Source organism: Micropterus salmoides, unplaced genomic scaffold (genome assembly GCF_014851395.1).
Source record: "Micropterus salmoides isolate LMB-PRFRI ecotype aquatic unplaced genomic scaffold, ASM1485139v1 Ms_hic_scaffold_16, whole genome shotgun sequence".
Classification (NCBI taxonomy): domain Eukaryota; kingdom Metazoa; phylum Chordata; class Actinopteri; order Centrarchiformes; family Centrarchidae; genus Micropterus; species Micropterus salmoides.
In genome coordinates this window covers 11,762,604-11,789,369 of record NW_024040707.1, presented here as the reverse complement: position 1 = coordinate 11,789,369, position 26,766 = coordinate 11,762,604, and the positions used below count along the sequence as shown (strand labels likewise).

General features: G+C 39.7%; 1 protein-coding gene across 4 annotated transcripts; it reads right to left on the bottom strand.

Annotated features, from left to right (window-relative positions):
• On the bottom strand, nucleotides 1-21,791 carry LOC119905278 (glutaminase kidney isoform, mitochondrial-like). Of its 4 annotated transcripts, none has more exons than XM_038722139.1 (18): nucleotides 21,471-21,791; nucleotides 18,335-18,425; nucleotides 16,172-16,293; nucleotides 6,612-6,741; nucleotides 6,444-6,523; nucleotides 6,133-6,296; nucleotides 5,650-5,708; nucleotides 4,195-4,227; nucleotides 4,058-4,116; nucleotides 3,906-3,972; nucleotides 3,740-3,790; nucleotides 3,147-3,323; nucleotides 2,880-3,011; nucleotides 2,686-2,778; nucleotides 2,534-2,595; nucleotides 1,457-1,533; nucleotides 1,286-1,349; nucleotides 1-1,194 (listed from the first exon to the last, which is right to left on the bottom strand). In XM_038722139.1, the coding sequence occupies exons 1-18, from the start codon at nucleotides 21,674-21,676 to the stop codon at nucleotides 1,038-1,040; spliced, it is 1,824 nt and encodes a 607-aa protein (XP_038578067.1). In that variant the 5' UTR covers nucleotides 21,677-21,791; the 3' UTR covers nucleotides 1-1,037. The 4 variants fall into 4 exon arrangements, with proteins under 4 accessions (XP_038578067.1, XP_038578070.1, XP_038578071.1 ...); XM_038722141.1 differs by having other exon boundaries at nucleotides 1,038-1,194; nucleotides 18,335-18,422; nucleotides 21,471-21,676; XM_038722142.1 differs by lacking the exon at nucleotides 4,195-4,227.
• Between the last annotated feature and the right edge of the window lie 4,975 nt (nucleotides 21,792-26,766).

The following is a 26,766-nucleotide window of genomic DNA, read 5'->3' as shown; positions in this document are numbered from 1 at the left end:
CTTTTATTTACAGCAGGATGATACATATTTACAAAGACATAAGATGCAATAATATGAGATGATTTAAGTGTAGAGTATTACATTTTTATCATATGATTTAGTTTGCATTTAGCACTGTTAAATATACACTATTAATCCTATGGTGGTTGAGATTCTCAGGACACTGCATACTAACAAACAAAAGCTTTACTTTTCATTATGTCAGAAACACTTCTACACACTGTCTAGTTTCCAACAGTCATTTGCATAAATTGAATAATATATTTTGTGTAAGTGTGTCAAATGTTCCCAACGCATAAGATGCACAGATGTTTCTGAACAAAAAAGGTAATTTTAATGAAGCAAGACCAATTCCTCCAAAAATAAAACAATAACCACATAAACTCATTGTAACAGCAGTGAATAAACTGGACTATATGAGCATCAATGAACTGGCATAAACTATAATGAAACCTCCAGTGCTACAGGCACAAATGCAAGTGAATCACCTCCTGTTGAGGTAGAATAATTAATAAAGCAGCTTTGGGAATATTTATACAGTTATTACACAGGGGGCATAAAATCCCCTGATTAAATGACATACTAATGAAGCAAAATAGATGTCAATATTAAAAAGAATAAATAAACACAATATATAAGATATTTACATCTCTTTGTGGCATTCTCTATCAAAAGCTTAGCACAAACGGTTTATTAATATTGCAACACAAGCCAAATCATGGCTTAAATTAATGTAATTTTTCTCCACACAAGCAACGCATGGTCTGTATATATTGTGCATTGTTGATATTTTATATTGTTGAAAGATTTCTCCAGTGTGCAGAAAAGCATTAAAAAGGGATTTAATCCTGCACTGTATAGCTTTCTAAAGCTAAAGGACAACCCCCACATCATTATTATAAAACATCTATTACCACATTTAAGATACACCCATTCATTCTTCGTGTCTCTCAATCATCCTCTGTCATTTCAGTTCTCTCAGGTGCATAATGAAATAAATTAATTTCCATTTTCAAACCCTTATGATCCCTTGTGGTTTAAACAATGCTCTTCAACGTATCCAGCGTGGGCTTCTGCTCCTCTGTGTCGCCTGGTGGGTCGCTGTCATTGTACACACACTGGTACTCTTGCAGGACTGAAACAACAACATCATGGCCAAACTGCATGGCGTCATCCAAGGGTGTGTTCCCCCATCTGATAGATAACACAATGCAATATTGAAATGGATGGATTGTTGTGTTTTAATCTAATATCAGATGAATAAATTTGTATTCAAAATGCCTACCTGTCTTTCATGTGGGGATTCACTTTACATATTTCAGTTAGAAAGATTACAGCTTCTACATGACCTGACAGACAAAAGTGAGAAACCCCAACGGCATATTTAAGTTATTCCTGTTTGAATATCAAAGCTGAGATTACTGAAGAAAGGAATGAACTAATAATGAAGAGTCACCTTCTGCTGCAGCAATGTGGAGCGCTGTGCGAGAGTCGTAGTCTCTCTGCTCCATGTTCACAGCTGAAAGGGCAAATCTGGAGGGGTAACAAAGGAGCAGACGAGACGAGAGGGAACACACATGGAAAGGTTAATTCGAGTAATGGCGAACTGTCAGAAACTCTGCGGAGTGCTGGAGTGGGGGGACTTTTACATATACATGAATGTCTGTTACATTCAACCTCTTGTCAAACAAGTTCACACGATGCTGATTAAACCTATCACAGTCAGGTAAATCTCTCTGTATTTGCAGTATACCAGAGTTTTTAAATCTGGTGTCTGTGGCAACATTCCAGCGCTGATGCAGCAGTAATGCTGTGTTTTATGTCAACCAGCAATGATTGGTTTGCCAGGGGCAACCCAGAGCCCCTACTTTCCACCATAGCTGGAAAAAAAAAGGTAAATTGGAGAGAATGTGTATGACTGTTTTTTGTTAATTAAGATTGGATAGTTGTGTATATGTGTGTGTATTGGCATGTTTGCAGTCATGCCAATAAAGCCACTTGAATTCAAATTGAACGGAGATGACGCAACTCTTTCTCTACATGGCTCTGGAGCAACTGCAGCCACTGTGCAGGCTCTGCAACTCAGCGTTTCAGAGGATGGATTACAGTCAAAAAAACAAGTGATTAACTGTGACAACAAAAATGGACATTCAAAGGTGTAGCTTTTCCTCGTTAGAGAGCACTAGGAGAAGACAAGGTTACGGAGGGCAGACACTGATGCCACATCAAGGACAGGTTGGTATTTGTAAACTATTTGGTGTAGGTTGTGTCTAGCTATTACATTTACTATACCTAAATAATGGATTATTGTCCTGTAACATTGGAAATTTCTCTGTATTTTTGTAACTATTTCTGAACATGACCTGTGGGCGGGCTCACCTTTAGGCTTAGCTTAGCATAAAGACTGGAAGCAGGGGGAAACGGGAGGTATGATATGGAGGTATTTTTGCTTCTTTTCATCTAACTGTGCCTTTAAGATTACATCATCCTGTACACTGTTGTGAGTACTTGTCTGGTGTCTGTTTTTACTTACCTCCTCAGAGAAGAGAGGTCACCACTGTAGGCTGCAAACATCAGATTTACCACTGACTTGTTCTAATGGATCAAAAGGCAAACATAAAAATGTTTCAGCAATATTTCTAACTCCAATTAGCATATATGTTACACACTCTGCACTGAACTTACTAAATCATCATCTGATCTTCTTCTGGGGTCGTGTTTTTTAGTAAAGTGTCTCAGGTTGTCATAATTGTGGAAGTTGAAGTGAGACACCAGCTCCTATTGAAACAAAAGTTGAATAAGATGGAATATTTGAAGCATACAGATATAGACAAATTAGACAAAGACAAATCAATAAAACTGTGATGGTGACTGCATACCTGACAAAAGTGAATGCCACGAACGCTGTTTCCAAGCCGATCCAAAGGTGGGGACCAACACATCATGCCCATGACGTTGGGGACCACCAGCAGAACAGCACCTGAAATGCCAGATTTAGCAGGCAAGCCCACCTGAACAAGAGTAGCAAACAAAAGGTCTCATTTAAAAATTGACAGTACTAGAAACCTTGATTCAGCATCTCATGACGAGCTACCAGTCAGAGTAACAATGATTTCAAACAGATCCTTGAATTCGCCCTGACTTACGTGGAAAGCAAACTGTCCGGAGAAGTCGTACATGCCACAGGAATGCATGAGACTCAGGGTGTTGCGAACGGCTTCGGCGCTCAGCACACGCTCGCCTGTGATTGGACAAATACCTCCGTTGGCCAGTGTGGCAGCCATAACGCTTCCTGACTCGCAGGTCACCTCAATTGAGCACAGCTGGCACAGAAAAACAAAGAAATCTAGACTTTTTGAACTGGAGAGACATATAGAACAGGAAATACACTTGTTTGCTTTATTGCAGAGAATTTTATTTGAAGATCGATACCAAATATCACAGTACAGCCAGCAGCTGTTTGTCTTAGCTTAGCATAAAGACTGGAAACGGGGAAACAGCTAGCCTGGCTTTGTCTAAAAGCAAGATAATCTGTCTTCCAGCGCAATCTAAAGGTCACAAATTAAAATGTTATATCTCATTTGTTTAATCCATCCAAAAACCATCTAAAAAGCCAGACTATCAATCTCCTCGTGTAACACTTGACCAGCAAGCAAAGACATTATTTCCCCAAATATCAAATGTTTCCTTGAAAGCTTCATTCACAGAATATTACCATGTTAAAGACAACGAGTGTTACCTGAAAGTAGAAGTCAAGGGCTGCTGTCATATCAGCATTGTCAGGAAAGCACTGCAAGGAATAAGATCAGAATCAGCACACATTGAGGATGTTCAATTTATCTGAAAACCTGAACACTGAACAAGCACTAGAGGTGAGTAAACATGAAATACCTTATAAAACTCACCCTTTTCTCTTTGAGGTAATAACCAATTGCATAATTCCTATCACCAGTTTCCCTCTCTGACTGGAAACTGCAAGAACACAACAGGTATTAGAAAGTTGCATTTCACATGACACAGGACAATAAGTTTAAATTTCCTGAAGCACAGTACTCACGTTGCATTGCTAAATCCCACATACTCCATACCAGCCATGCTTTTCAAGAACTCCATCACCTGCAATATATTTACACATGGTTCAGTAGGGAGGCCAAACAAATAAGAAAAGTTTGAACATGACAAGTATTTACTCACACAGTCAAACTTCTCGGCTGTATTTGAATGAGGCTGTGAACAGAGGGGGAAGAAAATTTTAAGTATGCCAACAGTCAGTGAGCCCCTATAGATGGCAGTGTTTGAGTAATTTGATGCCAAAGCATAGTCCTGGTCTTGGGTGGGCGTCGAGGTACATGATGTTTTTGTACGTGTCAGTCCACGTGGCAATGTGCACATTGTGGCCTGGGGGCTGTTTATGGCTGTGCTTGAATTTCCCTGACCAGAAAGGATCATTACCAAGTTGTAAAGTTACTAAACAGGGAAGGTAGTCACATTCATATTTAATGACTCTACCTATTAAGGTTAAAGATGATATCAAATATTACTGTGACTTACAGCGATAACCTGAGGCTAAACCTCATGGAACAATAAAGGATTTGATTTTATGCCTTTCCAGGAAGTTGCTCTGCCAACTCGTTTTTGAACATATAAATGTTTGACATTTAAACTTTTGCAGGTATGGCTGTTCCCACAGCGGCATGCATGTTGCAGAAAGTTAAAAACAGTTGTTATCAGTTTTGTACTTTCTCTTACCTTATCAGTATGTATATAAATTATAAGCAAATATAGTAAGCAAACTATGTTCAAACAGTGTTGCTCTCTTCAACACACACAAACATAAGCGAGCATCACTACCTGACTCACATATGATAAGAAGTCCAGAGTATCACTCCAGTCAGCTGGAAAACTTCAGGAAAGCTCCACAGAGGCAAAAAACAAAACCATGTATGGCTAACCTCCCACTGCCCCCCATTTTACAGTAAGGCCAAAGCACATAGATAAGTAGGGCGGCTGGTCAGTCAGATGGTGATGAACATAGTCCAGCTGCTACGGGCACCAAGTAAACAGCTAATAGATGACTCATTAAAAAGTACTACATCACCAATGGTTTTAGCTTTAAGAAAAAGAGGCTAGCATTCTGTGGCTTCTCACAGGGCTTGAACTCAGACCAATGGCGCAATTGTTTAGACCATAATAAATATAATTTTCAGAACCAGTAAGATTACAGCATTGTCAGATGTCTTTGTACCTTCCACTAAAAAAATAATGCAAACGTTGTCTCAAGTATGGTGTTTGTTTTAATGAGTGAAATGCGTCAATAATGACACAAGAGGAAGTGGTATCATCAACTTTATAGGTGGACAAAGAAACATGTCTGTTTAGATTCTTGTTTTACATCATTACTTTCGAAGACCCTTCAGTGATACTGGTAATAATTAAAGGGCAAAAACATTTAATGAGGTCTAGATTTAAAAACCAAGAGAATATTTGTGGGCATGACCAGATACTTCCTGAGATGCCATGCTTTGTTTTGCCCTGACAACCAACTGTGTAGTACGTTTAGTGTGTATATTGTAAGAAGAAAACCTCTGCATTCAGTAAGCATCTACAATTACATCATACATTCATAGCTGACAAGCCTTTAGAGTTTACCTTAATTAAAGAACTGATGACAATAGCTCCAGCATTCACCATTGGGTTGTGTGGTTTATCTGCACAAAAAGCAAGAGCATGTTATAACTCATTTGCCCCTAACCAATAAACTGCTGATATTAGAGGGGCTATTTCCTAAGGGTAACATCATAACATCAGCTGATAAACTGAACACACACACCGTACAATCCTGTTTGCTTAAGAGGGGAGTGCGTAATAACAAGTGGCTATTTAGCTTAAAGTCCATCTGGACAACTTTTTTTCCTAATAAAATGAGGGATTGTTCTTGCACTTGCACATTTTGCCAACAACCAGAGCCTGTTGACATAACAAGGGCCAGAGTTGCCAACATTTCTCAGTTACATTCAAGCGGAGCCAGTGTGTTTTGTGCAGTTTTGCTTTTTACAAAACTAGAACTCATACGTACACTCAGTATTATTGCTACTGCGTGTGTAGAGAGTCTCAATTACACTTATCACTTACCTTCCTCATTTAGAGACAGTTTGTTGAACTTGAATCCACTGGGCTCTTTGCCCACAAAGTGATGAACATGCTCAGTGCCGAACTCGTGCACTGCGATGGCGTACTCCAGAGGCTTCACACACGACTGCAGACAGAAGGGAACCTTTGTGTCACCCACAGAGTGTCTGCATGGCATGAGGATGTGATGGAAAACAGTTATGGAAACAAAACAAAAAAAAAAACCAAAATAAAAACATGGAGGAGTGTAAGTGAGGCAATACACCTGGATGATGTTTTCAAAATGGAAACATACATTAAAGATGTTACTGTACCTCTGTCCATCGATTGTGCACAGAGATACACCCCACAGATCAGGGCTGAACTTAGCCAGCTGAGGAATGTAATTAGCTACCTGCATGATGACGTGAAACACATGTGAGTGTAACTGTAGTGAATGAACAGACACTGAATTAGTATGTGTGTGTTAGTGTGTTACTTACTTGTCCAACCTCCTGCTGTTGTGCACTATCATACATCTTATTAATCTGCTGGGCAAACTCTTCAAAGTCCGGGATGATGAACTTCTTTCTGAAGGCCTTAGTCAGCAGCATGATGTTGTTGCCCACGCACCTACAGGAGGACACATGATTGAACTGACGTCATGAAGAGACTTGCAAAGAACTTCAAATACGGATGCTGCAGTTAGTGTCAGTATTAGATTTATGTTTTCTAATTCAACTACAATACCATTACAGAATTGTAAATGCTGAAAAACATACATCAAACATTAAAATTTTTCCGAGGCAAACCTGCTCTGGAATAGTTTATTGTTATAACTCCTTAAATGGTCGGTTTTATCAAACAAACAAAAAAACATATTTAGTACTTACCCTTTGTTGCATTTAGCTACACATATATTTTGTATTTTGGTGCTTACAACATTGAAACATGTTTTACGGTAAAACATTGCCCTGGTTACTTTAGTAATACAATTTCCATTTAAACTACTTTCTTCTGAAAAAAACATTCACCATAAAACATTTATTGTACCAGGGTGTAATAATAATAATAATAATAATGATAATTAACTTTATTTGTATAGCACCTTTCAAACAAGAATTTCAGATCAAATTGCTTCACATGAAAAAAGACATGAACATAAAAACAGGGATAGAATGCTATCCATGCTAATGGCATGATGGAAAATAAAACCCACAAAATAATAATTATACAAATAAAGTAAAAAAATAAAGAATACATACAATGCATAAAATCAAGTTAAATGCAACATTTTAAAAGAATTGCAGCTGTGCATTAATGCAAAGCAAAGTGCAAAAAAAGAGTCATGGCTAGTTAAAGGCTAAAATGAAGAAATACATTTTTAGCTTTCTCATATTTAGCAAGCTGGCTTCCCTGATATCTATCTATGGTGAGTGTGTTCCTTAGCTTTGGGGCGTAACTGACAAAGGCTGCGTCCCCTATTTTCTTTCGGCTGTTTCAGGTAACCTCCAATAAACAAGCAGTAGATGATTACTGTGTTCTTTAAGGCAAGTCCTATCCCATTAAGGGCTTTGACTATAAGGAAAAGGACGTCTATGAAGGTTCTCAGTCATCCAGGTCATAGTTATTCAAGGAGGATTAAATCAATGTTTCACCTCTCCTCCACGAAGCTTCTTCTGCTCAGAACAGTTGCCCTTGATTTAACTCTTCTTGGATAAGGAGTAGGGCCCAAAAATCAATTCTAAATGTTACAGGAAGCCAGTGCAAAGCAGCATAACCTGGACAAATGTGCTCTCTCCTTTTCGTTCAGGTAAATAGTCCAACTGCAGTGTTTTGAATGAGCTGGGAGGCTTGTAAAAAAGTGCTTCACAGTAATCAAGTCAACTTGAAATCAAGGCATGAACACACAGTTAGTAAGACCAACCAACAAGAAGACTGATTAAGATATTGTGGTCAAATGTATCAAACACTGCGCTTAGGTCTGAGGGGACAAGAACTGAGACATTATTTTCATCAGAGTTTAGTCTGATGTCGAGCAGTTTTAGTGCTCTGGTATGTTTCAAAGCCTGGTTGAAATTCTTCCAGGATATTATTTTCTTTACTGCAACTACCTTTTCAAATATCCTGTACTGACTAAATCCTAACATAGTCTAGTAACTGGTTGCTAATACAGCGGATTAGGTTTAGACGTGTGCCCATGCAGCGTCTTAAATATCATACGGGGACTTCGGTAATGTTACTATTAACTAGCAAGTTTATTTTCCTCCATGTCTCATACAGTGGCATTATCTTTGCTCATAATACATGTAACCAACACCATCGTGCCTTGCTTACCCCCAGGCTAACACTAGCACAGTCAAAAACTGTTTGCTTCCCAAATCAGCAACACCTGTGTCTGGGTTTCCTCTACGTAAATAACCCACACCTTCATGACTCGAGATCAGCTGAACTGAAAAGCACATACAGCCCCCTAGTGGCACAAGACAAAAATTACATAAAAGAATACAGAATGAAAATGGCTCATACATATCCTATTAATGAATGTAATGTTAGATATCCAATAGCTGGTCAGTGCATTACAGTCTAGGTCTGGTTTCTTTATCTGTTTTGAAGCTGCATTATAATGTTCAGGACATGACTTTGAACACTGTAAATGTTGTAGGTAAAGGTGGAGGTTGAGGAGTTACTGTCTTGCAAAGCTCAGTTACAGTTTTTCTCAGTCGCTTTGGTGCATTTCTCAGATCAGAATTGAAATTCTCAAAACTAATTGTTCAACCTCCACATAATCTTGTCACTTGTGCACATCATAAAAGCACTTTCTCATTGTTTTAAACAAATGACTTGACACACTGATGCAACTGCATTATTCTCTACAGAATAATAACATATATTTAACGCTAGCCAGTAATGGTTTAGATTAGATTTGCTGTCATATAAGATGATAGATCGGCCTTGTGAGCGCAGGTATCAGTGCAGATTATCTCAAAATGCCTGATGATCGGTCAATCACTCCAATTCAGAAGAGTGTTGTACAGTTGGGGCGGCTGTGGCTCAGGAGGTAGAGCGGGTTGGCCGTTAATCGGAAGGTCGGCGGTTCAATCCCTGGCTCCCCCTGGTTGCGTGTCGAAGTGTCCTTGGGCAAGATACTGAACCCCGAATTGCCCCTGGCGGCTATTCCGCCAGTGTATGAGTGTGAATGTTAGTTTCCGTTTGAGCACTTAGGCTCAATGAATGTGTGTGTGTAGTGTAAAAGCGCTTTGAGTAGTCGAAAAGACTAGAAGGCGCTATACAAGTACGGAGCATTTACAGTTAGCAGGCTTGCTAATAATAATAATCCTTACTTATAGAGCACTTTTCAAAAACAAGTTACAAAGTAAGAATAATACAATGAATGAAAATTTAATATAAAATTAGTAAAATACAATAAAATAAAAGGGATAAAATAAAGTCAAATAAGATCGGGAAAAGCTCTGATACTATAAAAGTATGTTTTAAGAAGGGACTTAAAAGAGTTCACTGACTCAGCCGACCTGATTTCCTTGGGCAGGCTGTTCCCTCGGGGCCCTGACAGCAAACGCTCTGTCCCCTTTAGTTTTCAGTCGAGACTCTGGAACAGACAACAGACCTCTGCCCGAGGATCTCAAGGTACGTGCTGGTGCGTATGGGACTAAAAGGTCAGAAATATAACAAGGCGAGAGGCCATGAAGAGCTTTAAAAGTGATCAATAGAATTTTAAAGTCAATTCTAAAACATACTGGGAGCCAGTGTAATGAAGCTAAAATAGGAGTAATGTGGTCATATTTCTTTGTTCTGGTTAAAAGCCTGGCAGCTGAGTTCTGGACAGTCTGGAGTCGATCAATAGATTTTTGGGTTAAACAGGTGAAAAGGCTGTTGCAATAATCCAGGCGTGATGAGATGAAGGCGTGTAAAATGGTCTCGGTGTCCTTAAAAGTTAACATAGATCGAATTTTAGCTATATTTCTAAGTTGATAAAAACATGATTGAACAAGCTTTGTGGTGTGCTGCTTGAAATTTAAATTACTATCAAACCAAACACCAAGGTTCTTTGCCACAGGCTTAATGTGATTTACTAGGGAACCAGCAGATGGCAGTATTTGATTTGCCATCTGCTGGGACCCGATGACCAGGATTTCTGTTTTGTCTGAGTTCAGCTGGAGGAAATTATTTGACATCCATTTTTTAACTTCACAAAGGCAGTTGTTAAGTGAACTCAGCATTCCAGGGTCTGTGGATCTGACGGGCAAGTATATTTGTGTGTCATCAGCATAAATTTGAAAATAAATGCCATGTTTATGGATAATATGTCCAAGGGGAAGCAGATACAAGGAAAACAAAATGGGTCCTAAGACCGACCCCTGAGGCACACCATATTTAACTGGACAGAATGAAGAGACATAGTTGTTTACAGACACGCAAAACTTCCTATTTGACAGGTAGGATGAAAACCATTCTAGAGCAGTACCAGAGATCCCCACCCAGTGCCTCAGTCTGTCTAACATGATGTTGTGATCAATGGTGTCAAAAGCAGCGCTAAGGTCCAGGAGTACAAGGACTGAGCACATACCTTCATCAGCAGACATTAAAAGGTCATTGGTGACTTTAAGCAGGGCAGTCTCAGTGCTGTGGTACTTCCTAAAACCAGACTGAAACTTTTCAAATATTTTGTTATTTTCCAGCACAGTGAGCAGCTGTTTGGACACAATTCTTTCTAGAATCTTTGCAATAAAAGGCAGTTTTGAAATTGGTCTAAAATTTTGTGGGAGGGAGGGATCTAAACCAGGTTTCTTTAAAAGTGGGTTCACGCAAGCCGTTTTAAAATAATCAGGGACACAACCAGTAGATAGGGAGCTGTTGAAAACAGAGATCAAATGGGGCCCAACAGAATCTATTACTTTTAGTAAAAATTTTGTAGGTATTAGATCAAGTGGGCTGGAGGACACTCTCATTTGAGTTACTGTTTTCAAAAGCTCAGACAAGTCGATGGGATAAAACTGGTTAAAACTCTCTTGTTGCTGGTGAGGAACCTCTAAGTAAGAGGCCGCGGGGGTAATAGAGGCTCTGATTGACACCACCTTATTGGTAAAATAAGATAAAAACAATTCACAGTCATCATTACTTCCAGCTGAGGCACAAGGAGGGCTTGGGTTTACCAGCTGATCCACAGTCTTAAACAGAAACCTGGGATTGTGTTTATGTGTAGTAATGAGTTCAGAAAAATAGTGTGTTCTCGCATCCTTAACCATTTTATTGTAGTTAATTAATAAATCCTTCAGACTGAGGTAATGGACTTGGAGATTGGATTTTTTCCATCTGCGCTCTGCTTTCCTGCATTCCCTTTTTAGGCTGCGAATGCTGTCATTTATCCAGGGTTGCTTACTAGCTTTAGACGTAGGCCTAACCTTTAGAGGAGCAGTAATATTTAGTTATATCCAGTTGGAATCAGACAGGTGTTGGCTTTGGTTCTGAAAGACTGCGCAAAACTTTGAAACACTTTGTTCATTAAAGATGCGACAACACACGGAGCTTGGTGAGGCGGCATGAGTAACAGGCGAATCGCAGCTAAAAACAATATATCTGTGGTCAGATATGGTCATGTCCACTAATTCCACAGAGGAAATGCTGACACCCAGTGTAGTCCAGTGTATGACCACGGTTATGTGTTTGCCCTTTGACATGTTGTTTGAAGTTAAAAGAAGTGGCCATATTTAAAAAGTCAGTTGCATTAACATTGTTGGGGTCATCAACATGAATATTAAAATCGCCACAAAGAACAATTCTGTCATAATTTAAAACCAGAGTAGATAAAAATTCAGGAAGTTCTGATAAAAATCCTCCAGGCGGTTTTGGGGGGCGATAAATTATAACAAATATGATAGGTTGCAGCCCTCCAACTTTAAGAGTGAGAACTTCAAAGGAGCTAAATTCATCACAGCGTACTTGATGACATTTTAAATTTTTCCTATACACGCTCACTAGCCCACCACCACGACCACTGACCCTCGGTTGACTAAAGCAATCATATTGAGGCGGACACAGTTCAGCTAGCTGGCTATAGTCATTCATTTGCAACCATGATTCAGTTAAAAACATAAAATCTAGATTTGCAGACAAGATAAAATCATTTAAGATAAAAGTCTTACTTGAAAGTGATCTCACATTGAAGAGAGCCATTTTAAATGAGTTTGTTCTGGGTGCTGGAGTTGGTGCAGTTGTCCTAATCCTTAAGAGATTACTATGATTTCTGTGTGGGATGTGCACATTTCGGTTTACTGGTCTATGCGTGATGATGACAGGCATAGAAGTCTGTGGAACAGCGCTGGGAGCAGACGGATTTACATGCCAGCAGGTGGAGACAGTTGTTTGTGGCAGTGAGGCAGAGATCTGTTCTGTGAGTGGTGGTGTGTCCAGGTGTGCTGCATGAATGATGGGTCATTCACGTAAGTCATGTGTGGACCGCACCACATGCTGTATGTGCGCAGCTAACATTTCTGAGCCCCGTTTGTTTGGGTGAAGTCCGTCTGTCTTAAAAAGAGACATTCTTTGCCAGAAAATATTAAAATTATCCACATAAAACACACGGTGAGCCCTGCAGGCGGACTGGAGCCAGTCGTGGAGGCCAAGGAGCAGGGACGTGCACAGGAATTTTGAAGGGCAGTTGCTCTGACCTGAAAAAAGGCACTAAACACAGTATCCAAAATGTATTAACAATATAAATGTCACCAAAATACATATGAGAAAAAGAGTTCCTTATATTATTGTTTATTTTTTTTATTTGAAAATAAATAATCTAGATTGAATTGACAGATGGGGAAAACTCGCTTCTAATAAAATATTCAATAAAAAAAACGCTTAGATTTCGGAAAAAAATACAATCCTTTTTTAACCTTTTGGCTTCCCGTACATTCAGTTGCGCTTCTAGCTCGTATTCACTTCTGTTGGTACGTATCACGTATGGTAACTGGGCAAAACTACGCATGATTTGTTGTAGTATGATTGCATAAAGGAAGGAAACAGGAATTCCGGTAGGGAACAGAATCGACTGACGTGCAGGCAGCGCTGCAGCAGTGCAGCCACTTAAACAGAGTTTGCCCTTCCCCTACTGACTTTCACTTTCGGTGCCCGAATGGAAGTGAATGAGGCTTTGCGATCGCGATTATTTTTTTATTTTATTTTTTTTTCTCGGAAGGGCGAGTCGGAAGGGCAACTTGAGTCAGGAAAGGCAAACGGGCAGTTGCCCGGGCAACCAGAGCAACCCCCCTGTGCACGTCCCTGCCAAGGAGTCTACTGAAGCGGCCAGCACCGCGACCAACTGTGGGAATGGGACCAGAGATAAAAACGGACTTTCCGCACTGCTTTAAAAAGTTAAGAAGACGGTTAAAATCTAATTTTGTCAGCTCAGACTGCAGAAGAGCTGTGTCATTTTTTCCGACATGGACTATCACTCTTGTGATGGAGGACGGGAGCGACGGCATCAGGTCCTGGAGTTTTTTTAAAATGTCAGCCGTGGTGGCACCGGGGAAGCAGTGAGTGATAGCGTTAAAGAAACGGAGGTTTCTGGTTATGGAGTCACCAATTATTAGTGTGGTTGGGGAGAAAAGAGGACCAGGAGATGCCGGTTGTTGGGATCCAGAGCAGGACTGAGCAGAATCTGCTTCAACACTGCGTGCGGACTGAGGATGGAGTGTGTGAGCTGCCGAGTGTTGTGTTGGAGCAGCAGTAACAGACCTGAGAGAAGGGCTACCCGACGGTGCAGGGTAGAGACGGCCTCCGGAGCGTCTGAGCACAGCCTCCTTCAGGATCCTACGTCGGGAAGCGGAGGTTTTTGAACGGGATGACGGCCGCCGATCAAGTCCGGCGGCAGACCGGCGGCCCAGTGCAGGAGATGTAGCCGGTGGCGGAGATGCAACAGTGTCGGCAGGCACTGTGCGCCGAAAGAGATCCGTATCAGGGAGACTCGACGCCGCAGGTGAATCCGCTGGATGGACCGGAGTGTCTTCAGACAGGGCTGCATAGCGGTTGGAGAGGCCGATGTCCGGAGGAGAGGCAGCCCCATCCGAGCCTCTCTTGCAGCCACGGACCACCACTTCAGCCCAGGTTGACTGATGCTTCGGAGTCGAGCAGGATGAAAGCCTGGGAAGACTAGAGGGGTCCCATAGCACAGTGTCCTGGATGTTAGCGGTTGCGCTAAGAGAAACAATCTGTTTGGCTTGTACTGAAGCTACATCCATAAAGCCAGTCAGCAGAGAATCTTTCTCTTTGAGTTCCTCTGAAAGTCGTCGGATATCTTCCATAAGGTCAGCAATCTTCTTGTTCGCTTTCTTAAGGAGTGAGCAGTCCTCAAGGGGCAGAGTTATCTCGGCTTGCGTAGTCACCGGAGCTTTGTTGCGATCAGTAGCGTTGATCGCGTTTTTACGGTCATCTATCTTAAAATCCATGTCGGATGACTAAAATCCTTAACCCACGTAAAACTTAAATAAAGTTAAGTTAAATAAAAGGATATAAAAAATGTAACGAAAAAGGATTAAAACTGGATAAGAGTCCGGTTCAAGGCGGAGCTTCCGACAGGTGGCTACAGACGCCAACGCATGCGCAGAGTGCAGATTACGTCAGCAATTACGTCAGAGATCTTGTGACAAGATGATGCAAGTGCAATCAGGTGAGAGCTACAGGCTGGTATGGCTAATTTAATCTCTGTAAGTGAGCTGTAAGTGTTGTTAATTAGCTAACACTGAGTTATAGGTATAGTTTTATGGCTAGATAACTTTTTTTTTATAATTAGCAAGAACACCAGGATTTTAACTATCACCCTCCTGTCTTACACTTTGCTTTTTTCTCCTCTGGAATTCAGTCCACCCATTTGTCAAAAGGTTTAGACTCAGTCACTGACACTGGTTCTGCCTGAGAAATGTTTGTATAACTGAAACTCAAATCAATTTCCATTTATTTGAAATGCTTAGCTCCTTACTGGGGTTTGTCTTTTTCCCCCCATCACACTGGATTCAGAGTGACCTGCTTCGGTCCAATTAACACCTTAAGGGTAAACAAACACACCTGCTTATATCAACAGATCCTAATAGTTATAATAACTTCATTGCTAAAATTGGTCAGCAACTCTGTATGCTCTCGAGAAATGGTATGTGCATTCCGTCACAGTTGGTCTCAACTAAAATATCCGGCCTGCAGCCCTCACTAATCCAAGGCAATGCTAGCGTGAGGTTTTGGGACACCAGGAGAAGAGAGTGGAGAGAGCTTGCATTATTCATATGGGTCATTTTCTAAAAAAAAAAGGTTCTATTTCTAGAACCATATTTTTAGTGAGCTCTTGAGTGTTCTCCAGGAAAGGATGAAGTTGGACACCGCCAATTAAGTTTAACAAAGACAGACTGTGTAACCCTCGTCTGTTCCAGGTTAAAGGATTAGATTGAGTGAATTACACTTGGAAATTATACTGTTTGGACAGCAGTCTGCATGGGGCTTACAGATCTGTTGAGTCTTCTGATGTAATTGCCACAGTCTGGAGCTCAACCAGAATGATGCCCTTTCATTGACAGCCCCGGAGACCCCCTGTATCTGTTTTTGTACCCTCTACTGCTTTGGCTGGCATGTGTGCACGTGAATTTGGTTAGTAGCAGCTGTCACCCGTAAAACGCCTGTCTCTGTCAATCTCTTGGATTTAAATAGCGCTGACCACAGATTACTGCTCCTATTACTCCTTCGCGTAACCGCAAAAATGTACCTCACCTTAGTAACCTGACCTAACTTTGTAGCTTTCTTTCTTTTTTCCCATTTCTTCATTGGGAGCATCCTCAAATTCATTAGCAGTTCTCACAAACTAATTTGAATATTAAAATTCTAAGCACTAGAAAATCTACTTGAAACATTATAATAAACACCATGTAAAACGGGTTCTGCATCAGTGATAGAAAACGATACAGAGGGCATTCTGTCCAATTTTCACATGCAGGTAAAAGTTGAATACTCCTATTTGAAGAATGGCGGGCATACCTATGTCTCCATAAATAAACAAAGCTTTTCTCACCTTCTGAATAGCATCTTGTCCATCATGACTGGCCCGGTAGAGTCACGTGTGGATTGTCGCATCTGATGGACACAGTCACGTAGCCGAGGGTCAGACGTCAACAAACCAGTTTTTCTCAAAGCCTGGAGAGGAGGGCAGATGAGGTGGTGCTTAAGCAAATTAATACACAAGAGAGAAAAAGAGAGGGTCCTAGATGACAGACTTTAACACTTTGAGTCATGCACAGCTGTGATTATGTAATATCAATTTGCGGGATTTCAAACATGTGTGTGTATATATATATATATATATATATAGTTAGGGGACTTCAGAGCTCAGAGGTGACAACATGGGATTGAGGAGGAAATGCAGCCGTAGACCAGATCACGGAAATCACTCTAGTAAGTCACACTTCAGGCTGACAGTCACTGTATGAACCACACGCGTCTATTTTGGGGACACCATGTGCATGACCCTCCCGACCAGAGACACTCCACAGTGTTTTTTTGAGTCATCTCATCTGAAAACTGATTCAGTGAGAACAGACCAACATGCACGCGCTGCAAGCTTGCTGTTGCTGTTATTGAATGTCTGTGAGTGATTTGTAGCTGCAGGGCATGAATTGCTAAAGTTGGGGTTGCTTATTTTAGAGATTTATCCTTCAAATGACTGTGGGCTTGCTTTCTGTTTAGGTTTATGAGAAAGTTTGCCTTCACAAATTCAATAACCACACAAAACAGACCCAGATAGGTGAATAAGAGCTCAGCTGGCAAAACATAGTGTTTCTTACTTGACATCTTTCCCAATGAAATCAAGTACACCATATGCCTGAATCTGTATATAATCAATATAAATTCAAACAGTTAGCCAATTAATTGTTTAGGCAATCGACAGAAACATGACTATTCGCTTGTTTTCTGAGTGTTCTGCGATAGCAAACTCAATATCTTTAAGACTGTTGTTCAGACAAAACAAGTAAATGTGCTTTGGGAAGTTGTTCTTTACTATTTTCTGATGTTTTATAGACCAAACAATTCATTAATACATTGAGAAAATATGCAATAAAGAATCAATTATTCAATACAATATTAAAATATAAAATTGAAAGGTTTTTGATAGAATATAAAGATCTTCCGTCTGGTGCGTTAAAATTATTATCTAGGCTCATCTACAGTATTTGCCAGGTATCTCCATCTAAACCAGGCATTAGTCTGACAGGAAAAACATGTATTTAAAACTATATAACAATAGCACAAAGAGTACGGTGTAGACCTGCTCTATATGAAAAGCGCTATAAGATAACTGTTGTTGTGAATTGGCTCTATGTAAATAAAATTGAATTGAATTATAATTTTTTAAGGCAAGTTTGAAAATGTGTTAATAGAGTAAAACTGTTTATGCTTATTTCCTGTGAAAATCAGCTTGTTTTCCACTTGAAGTTAGGAGTCCCATCCTGTCTTGTGATTTCTAAAACAAGAGAAACTGAAACTAACCCCATGACAATTATGTATTTTTTTAACAAGAAATATTCATATAAGATGACTTTGAGTCTAACTGACTTGTTAGAATGAATGTTTCTGCAGTTGTCTACATGACAAGGATACTCACAAACACTGTCACCATCTATTTCCTAACCGAGTCACCTCTGCAAACACATCCAGTCATCCGTGATGCGACAACAAGCCACCTGTGTTGACACATGTCTCTTCGTTCCTTTTTAAAATAAGTGACTGAGTTGCCATAGACACAGAGGCCACCAGATGTCTGTATCTGCCTTTTTTAAATGTGTCTTAAAGGTGGCATCATGTGAAGCTAAATGTGGGCAGTGATAACCTCAACATCGTGAGATATTATTGTAATTAATTAACAAAAAATAATTTAACGTGATAAATGGATGTTGTTCTGTGGTGCTGATTACTTCTACTACATTTAGTCCTATTACATAAGAAGGTCCCTACACACATTTTAAACTTGACCCTGCATTCAGCTGGAGTAACTACTCCATTCCTGTTGTGGGCTCCTATGTCACTCTGCAAGGTTGATTTAACTTAAGACATAGGTGCTTTAAGGAAATACAATACTGCTGTAGGGGAGAGTGTGTTCGTGTGTATGTCCACATGTGCCATGGTAAGTAAGACCCCTCCATGGCGTCACAGAGGAAGTGTGAATGTGTTGTTGACTCACAGAGATGAACTGGGAGAGGGGGATCATCTCTTTGCCATCAGTGATGGTGTAGAAAAGTAGGTCCTCCATACTCGACATCAACCTACTTCTGCTAAAACAAACAACACACAACAGGCTCCAATTTATTACAGTTTTTCTCAGTCGCATTGGTGCATTTCACAGATCAGAATTGAAATTCTCAAAACTAATTGTTCAACCTCCTCATCATCTCGTCACTTGTGCACATCATAAAAGCACTTTCTTATTGTTTTGAACAAATTGCAAATGACTTGACACACTGATGCAAATGATTATTTACAATTGTCTGCTTTTTCCTACATCATCAATTGCTTATGTCCTGCTGGTCACAATGAATTATACCAGTCTCTGTTGAATAATCTTACCCCCCAAAACATCTAGGCATAAGTTCATTGCATTAGTCACTACATGCAAAATGGTTGAACACGTTATCAAAAATCAAAGTTAAAATACTTTATGCCTACAAGTATATAGCTAAACGAAATGTTGCTTCTTACGGACCATAAACAAAGTAAGAATAGACAACAACAACATCACAATAGCAAAACTTAGTATATTCTCCCACAATACCATAAATACCAGCAAACAGTAACAATACACAGTGAGCAGTTATATATATATATATATATATATATATATATATATATATATATATAGAACGGGAGAACGGGATAATTCATTTTCTCGTGATCACGAGATAACAAACCATAGCTGAATACAGGGGCTGGCAGGTATGTTTCTTTAGGATAATTTCAAAGCAATTACCGGTGTCACTTGTAAGCTCAGTTGGTAGAGCACAGGGCTCAGTTTGATTAGTTTGATTCATGTTCTTGTTGACTTTCTTTTTCTTCTTTAGTGTGTTATTTATTATCGTCTTCAGCAAAATTGTAATGAAGAGATTGAGGGGAATCCAATCACACATTTCCCGACGGCTATTTCAAAGGTTCCGAAAGCCATCAGGAAATGTCTGCCTAGGAATGATGGAATGACTCCAGCACGTGCTTTACAGTAATGTGAGCATGTGAAACAGTCTTTTCATAAGAACTTTGTTGAAGAGGATTATGAAAAATATAAAAAAGAAATATTTAGTCTTCAGTGAAGATTGAACACACAACCTTAAGCCTATAAGTCCTATACTCTGCCAAGTGAGCTCACCAATGTTATTATAAACCACACTATAATTACCCTTATGGTTATCTCAAAATCATGAGAAAATTATCCCGTTATCACAGGAAAACGGAGTAAAAAAATATTTGATTAGGGCTTCCGTAGCTTAGGGCTTCCGTATATATATATATATGTGTATATATATGTGTATGTGTATATATATATATATATATATATATATATATATATATATATATATATATATATATATATATATGATATAGCATAGCTGTGATTCCTGTTCTCTCCCCTGGAATGTTTAACTTTGTACTGGTGAAAGTGATATATGCCATACAAAAAAAGTGCAGCCATATGCATTTTCAATCATTGTCATCAAAATCTTAGCCAAAGTGTACATCAGAAAATACTTACAGAGTACACTGTTATATTGACAATATGGCTAAACATTTTGACTTGATTGTTCATAAACAAGACACAAGGACTTGTCATTCTGATGGCACTGACAAGATCACTGACCTAAATATTTACTTTTGAAAGATAGACTAAGGATTTTGAGCCAGTTAAGGGCTTTTGCAGGTAAACCACTGTGTTGTGCCGTTTGTACTACCTGTTTCGAGAAATGCACTCACTGTTTGGCAAATGTTTAGGATGATTCAAGAAATGTACCAAAGCAACTGAGAAAAACTGTAACTCAAAACCATAAGCAGTGTATAAAGGTTTATGTCAACAACGTATACATATGCTCACATATGTACATAAAAGACAATCATACAAAAATATAAAATTTCTGTATATAGTATGTTTTCTCAGGCCAGATGGTGGTGCTGTAATTGACACCCAAAAAATGCAGAAGACCAAATCACCTAAAATTTGTCCCTCTTAATGTGCTCTACAAAAAAGCCTCTTGGACCATATAAGCACGCCATGATGGATTTTTAATGCAAATTAGCATAATGTGAAAAACAGTCAAACTAATGTAACTTTTTGAATTTTGACTCTATCAACACCAAATTGCTTCTCCAAAGCTCTCTGCTCTGGTGATGATTACCAGTCATCAGTCATCGCTGTGAGAAGCCTGGCAGGAGAGATGGGCTGGGATTTTGTAACTGAACTACAAGCAGGGCACGTTTACTTTCTTTGACAAAGAAAAGCATCAAAATGTGAGTCTTAAAGGTAAAACATGAGACTCATCATAGGCCTCATCAGCCAAATCTGATCATAGACAGAGACAGACAGACAGACAGATAGATAGATAGATAGATAGATAGATAGATTAGATTAGTTATCCTTCCTCTGTCCAGAGCTTTCGAAAACCCGCCCAGCAGCACCTCCATAGCTCTCTAATTGACACAGTATGTCTTGCTTACAAAAAGTGTAAAAAAAAAAAGACAAGTTGTGCTTTTGACCGGGTTTAAGGCCTACATGCAGCAGTTGCTGGACTATTTTTTTGGCTGGGGCAGCAAGTTAATTTCCTAACTTCTTGTAAGTAGCCTGAGGTTACCAGCGGAGGCTTCTGGAAAGGACCGCACCAGTCGTCCACATAACCCTTTAAAACTGCAACTTGTTTTACAATTTAGTTTGTATGCTAATTAAACAAATTATAGATATCATTAGTGAGCTTTAGAGGTGCTTTAACAGTACCAGGCTAGCTGTGTCTGTTGCTAAGCTAGCTTTAAGTTTCTGTTATCTGCCTGTAGCTTCATATTTAATAGATAAATATTGTTGTAGCAATATCGATCTTCAGATCTCTTGAAATGAAGAAAATTAATACTGGTAAGAGTATTTCCAACATAATCTCTAACAACTGTACTTCAGACATGCTATAGGCTACAAATTGTGATTTTACTGCGTCATGGTAAGTTATGAGTCTCTACAGCAGCATGAATTATTTTATGACCACTATTATATGGGAATATTGTTGGAATAATGAATAATATTTTATCTAATTAATGGAGATTTATTTGTAGACAGAGTGCATACTGTGACCTACTTTGAGTGTCCTTGGTCAGGGCCCTTTTGGTGATGAAAAGCTCTGTGGGTGTGGGGTGATGCTGCGGCCCGGCAGGGAAAAGGAACAGGTTGCTGCGTCCTGGACAAAACAATGTTGTCAGCTCCAACTCTGGCGGAGATCCCTGAATTTTTAAAAAGCTGCAAGATTCCCGGGTTAGCTGTCCTCAGACTTTTCAGGCAATGCATTGTGATAAGTAGGGCTTAATCTTTAATAATTCAAAAGAGTTTATTTTTTCCCCCAGTAGCTGATCTAGAGGGATACTTGTGACCAGTTCCCCTTGGTTCTCAGAGCTTTAATAGCAGCTGCTGTCTTTCAGACTGGATCAATTACAGGCTGTTACTTGGGGGTGGGGCTGTGACACAGACAACACATTGGTTCAGGGAATGGTGGGGTCATTAACCTGCAGCTACTGAAACCAAACCACTAGGCCTACATGTATGACGTTCTACTACAACTGCTGGTTATAAAGGCAGAAAATCACTTTCATAGTTTACAATTACAGTTATATTCTCTGATTTTAAGGCACTCACTTTTTTTCCCTTAATGATCATAGTAAACCTACATTTTGACACATTATTATTATATATAAACTCACATTATGACTGTTATCACATAAGTTAGACCATTCAACACTTGGAATAATGACTAAGCGTTAGTGTTAATTTAGTAGACATTTATATACTTATATATATGCATTTTTCTGTTTTCAGCAACTTTTTGTGGTGTTAATTATGTATATTACTTTACAAAGCATTTGCAGCAGAACTATTAGAAAAACAACATAATCATTATTATACTGTTGTTTTTAATAATTACTGTTAATAATGACGATGGATGATGGTGGTTATAATGACTTGGTCAGTCAGTTGGTATCACAACAGGAATTATTATGATAAATTGTTTATTTAACAAGTTAGATTTAATATGTTATTACTCATTTAATCTAATCATAGACTGGTTCAAAATCAAATGTGTTGTTGAAGCCTGGTAAATCTTTTAACTATGTAAAAACTAAGTAAAAACTCAGTTGTCCCACGAGAATGGTTTCTACTGCTGTTAGATGGCGACACCCCATGGTAAGTTTCCCACACTGACACACTAAAATCTTACTATTCTGTCCTCTAGGTGGCGTACTCACTCCAGGGCCCTATACTCACATCAGTCTGTGTTCTCTATTGTTTTGTTGAGAGGGCACATCACAGTCATGTGTCTGGGATCCTTCCTCTCCATTGGGTTTTTTGGCAGGTTTCCTGGTACATAATTTATTGTATAATTTGTGCTTTCTTGAGATGGAGGCCTGGCTTCCTGTCTTTGATGTCTGCTGCTGTGTGAAATGCTCCTCATTAGATAATGGCTGACTGTGATGGAGCATTTTACGTATACTAGGAAACCAGTTGGGAAAGTTTACTATTTATCTTACTTTTTGAACTAATTTTCATTTTCCTCTTACCATTTTGAAGGCGGTTCTTATGAATGCAAGTTTAATCATTCAGGAGATGATCTAGGATCCTGGTGATAACCCACCACGCCCATGTTCAGTTTCACAGCACACATGCTAAACATTGACATTCTACTTTTTTCATGCTTGCAGACTGCACAGTATTTCCAAGCAGATAATAGAGTGTGACTTGATATTATCTCCATTACCAAATAAACATGGCCTCACTAGGTTCTGGTGGTCTCCGCTGCATTTCTAGGCGTGTGACTCTAAAGGGGTGCATGCTAACCCATGGTCTCTCTGCACTACCTCTCCTGGTTGTAGCTTCTCTGTTTTCAGGCGAAAATGTTTTCCATTCCTGGGCCAATGAATGCCACCTTTGTCCCTTCATCCTCCATCTTGTGTGAGAAAGCCCCCCTCGCTGCACTCACCAAGCCTGCACAAACTTAACCTCTTCCCCCTCCACCTCACACAGGAAAAGAAACATACCGGGTCTGGTGCTTTGATTCAGGCTCAGTAATCTGGAGGTCTGGATAAATCCCTGGCTTAGAGGCCACTGTAGACAGCCAGTTTGGGGACTTTAGGAAGGAAAAGGTGTAGTAGCTGTTGAAATTTGATTGATTAAAACTGATTAAAAATTATACTTTGGGATCTTAAAACAAATATAAGATACAGACAGTTCCAACAGCATCCAAGCACTTAAAAAGAGATGTCCAAAGATGTAGTCTACCATTCTTTCAACGTAATTTTAGTACAGCTAGTTCACACTAAAAACTATGTGGTAATAAACATGGTAAGAGATATTTATTAGTTCTAAAACAATTTAAAGCACTGGGACCCATTACTTGTCCTCTTTATCAGCCTGTTCCGGTCACATTAAAACTAATTACACTGCCATTTTCATAGGATTGATGCATGCTTATTTTTCTAAACCACCCAAAGCCCCTCTGGGCCTTGAAACATATTCTACTCAGGCTACTAGACACCACTCATGCTGAATGTTTTATTACCACAGAGACAAAGTGCCTAAAACACCTTAATTTAATTTATTTCCAGTTTTAGTTAAGCCTAAACCCCACTCCACTCTACTGTCAAATGTATGAGACTGCCTGCATGGAGCGTAATAATTTGATATTAAGCAGAGGCATGAAATAAGAACAGAACATCGTGAAACGAAGCTCCTTATTAGAAACTGTTAAATGCTTGTAGAGATTTAATGCATCATTTAATGGATTTCTCAAATTAACAGACAAGGGCCATTACCCCTGTGCAACCCAGGGTCAAAAGATCTCCTCTAAATTGAGAAGTATCTATCTATCTATCTATCTATCTATCTATCTATCTATCTATCTATCTATCTATCTATCTATCTATCTATCTATCTATCTATCTATCTATCTATCTATCTATCTATCTATCTATCTATCTATCTATCTATCTATCTATCTATCTATCTATCTATCTATCTATCTATCTATCTATCTATCTATCTATCTATCTATCTAACATATTCCATTGTCTGGGGACAATGGTGGTTCCTGGAAGATGAATCCTACCTTTAAAACTAATGATCAAATTCCCACACGTACAGCAGCTATAATCTATGTCTACAGAATAACAGTGTATGCGTAGTGTGAATTATCATTTCAATCTGCAGCTCCACTCGTTTTTGCGCTATATACTGAGTTTCAGCTCATTGTTTAGCTCTACGGCCTGTTTTTGTTCACTTTCACCACTCTCATAGTCATTTTCCGCTACAGCAGGCAGCTGTTTTCAATGAAAAAGCTCCTGTACACTACCTGCTCAGTGAATGGCAGACAGCCGCAGTCAGTGACTAGCTGGTGGACATAGTGGAGCATTAAGCAGCCAAGGAGCCGCATTTTCCCTCAGGAGTTGGTGGAGACCAAAAACAGAGCTGAAAGACAGTGAATATTAGACTCACATTTGCCAGGTGGCCAGAAACAAGTGAATGAAACAAAACTCCAAATGGATGGTAATGTTACTCTGTAGCTGCTGGATGTGCAAGTGTTGCTAACATGTTTGCCATCTCAATTTAAAAGGTGATGATTGTTGTATTCACAGCTTGCCCCCAAGTAGCCAGGAACTCTGCTGAATGTTACTAAGTCAACAATAAGCCATGTGTATGCTTGTATGTTGCTTGTACATTCTACATGTTAATATTCAATAGTTGGCACATGAGCATGCTAATGATGAGCTAAAAGCTCAGCTGAGCCAAAGTATAGTTAAAGCTGATGTCATCCACTCAAGCTGATAAAGAATAGTGTGAACTGCTGTATGTTGAGCCAGATCTAATAGTGTAGGGGCTGACAAACTGACCCTGAGATGTCCTAAAATGACCATTGTACAAATGACAAATCCTTTTGATTTTGTTAATGAGACTAATTCTGCCCCAGCAGTGAGAGTAGCAAAGTTGCTTCTGAATTTTTTCATCCAGCAAACATTTGCAGGTGTGTGCTAGCAGCTCCATTACCTCCTCCTGGGGCCACTAGCGTGGTTACTCAGTCTCTTTGTGTTGGTAATTAAATCACAGTATTTAAATATATTTAAATGTTCTTTATGTTTTTCTCATCAAAATGGGGTTTTATTTCTTAACGGTAGCTATTATCCTTTTGTCACAACAATGGTGATTTTATTACAGTAACAACACAACTGTCCCCTGATCATTCCGTTTTAATTAATCACAACCTGAACAAACCCAGTCAGTTTTTCACGAGGGACAGGACACATTGTGAGACACTGTCAGCCTCTCAGGTCCTGTCTGTCCTCCCCTCTCCCCCCAACTACCCTCCCATCACCAGTTAGTGTGTACACAGAGGACCACAGCCACCCCTCTGCTGCTGTCACTGTGCCGAAACCTAGACACCCTCTAGACCCCTGGAGCCTCTGTGCACCCGTACAGTTGTGAAAGGTCAGCCCCCCCATCACCACCCTCCGTCCGTCACTGCCATCTCTTCCCCTACCCTCAAACCAACCCCCCTCCTTCTTCATCCTCCTAGCTTCCACACCCTTCCTCACCCACCAACCCCCATCCTCACCATGCAGCTATCCCACTGCCCTGCCATCTCGCAGCATTCCGCGGGTCCGTGCACACAGAGGCCTATTGTGTGTGCTGGGAAACGGCAGAAGGCAGTATATAGTCAGAGCACTAGAGAAAAAGGATATGTAGAGCTGAAATGAACTCAGTATTGCTGCTGTACATTGATACAGATCTGTAGTTGAAGTTGGGACATTGCTGCAACATCGTTTTAAAGACAGCAGTGGCAGATGAATGTTGAATGGTTGCTCCACAGCTCTCAGCTGTCCTACTGTTTTATTCATCCTCAGCACTTGTAGGATGTAATTTCTTTAGCATCTCTAGAATGATTTGGATTTCTGTTTTCCTTCAGTATTGCTCTTTCGGACAAATCACAACCAACTGATCTTTGTAGTCTCTTTTTTATGTTCTTGCATATATTTATGATTTCAGGGTGGTTTGGTTTCTATTTTTACTATTTTACTGTACTGAAAGTTTGCCTTTTTTCCAAGAAGAACTGTTATAGCCTACCTATTTTAACATCTGTAATATAACAGACCCTCAGTCATTCCCAAAGTTAAAGCACCTTCCAACAGAACTGCAACTTCATCTTTCTTTACGTGACACAGCAACAATGAATTGACCTGCCACTGCAAACTAGACACAGCTTAAGTGCGCTGTATACTCCCTCAAACAGATTATTGATTCAGCTGGGCAACTGGCTCTTTAAATTCCTGAAATGTTTTCATTGCTGGACTCATTACTGGACAGCATCATCACTGGTTGTGGTCCCCAGTTAAACC

Bases quoted from the DNA above. Each gene is read 5' to 3' on its own strand.
- LOC119905278 (XM_038722139.1), bottom strand. From the start codon at position 21,676: ATGCATTGCCTGAAAAGTCTGAGGACAGCTAACCCGGGAATCTTGCAG. The intron at 3,012-3,146 runs GTAAGTCAGGGC...ACTCTTGTTCAG, and splicing joins CCGGACAGTTTGCTTTCCAC to GTGGGCTTGCCTGCTAAATC. The intron at 1,195-1,285 runs GTAGGCATTTTG...GTTATCTATCAG, and splicing joins AATCCCCACATGAAAGACAG to ATGGGGGAACACACCCTTGG.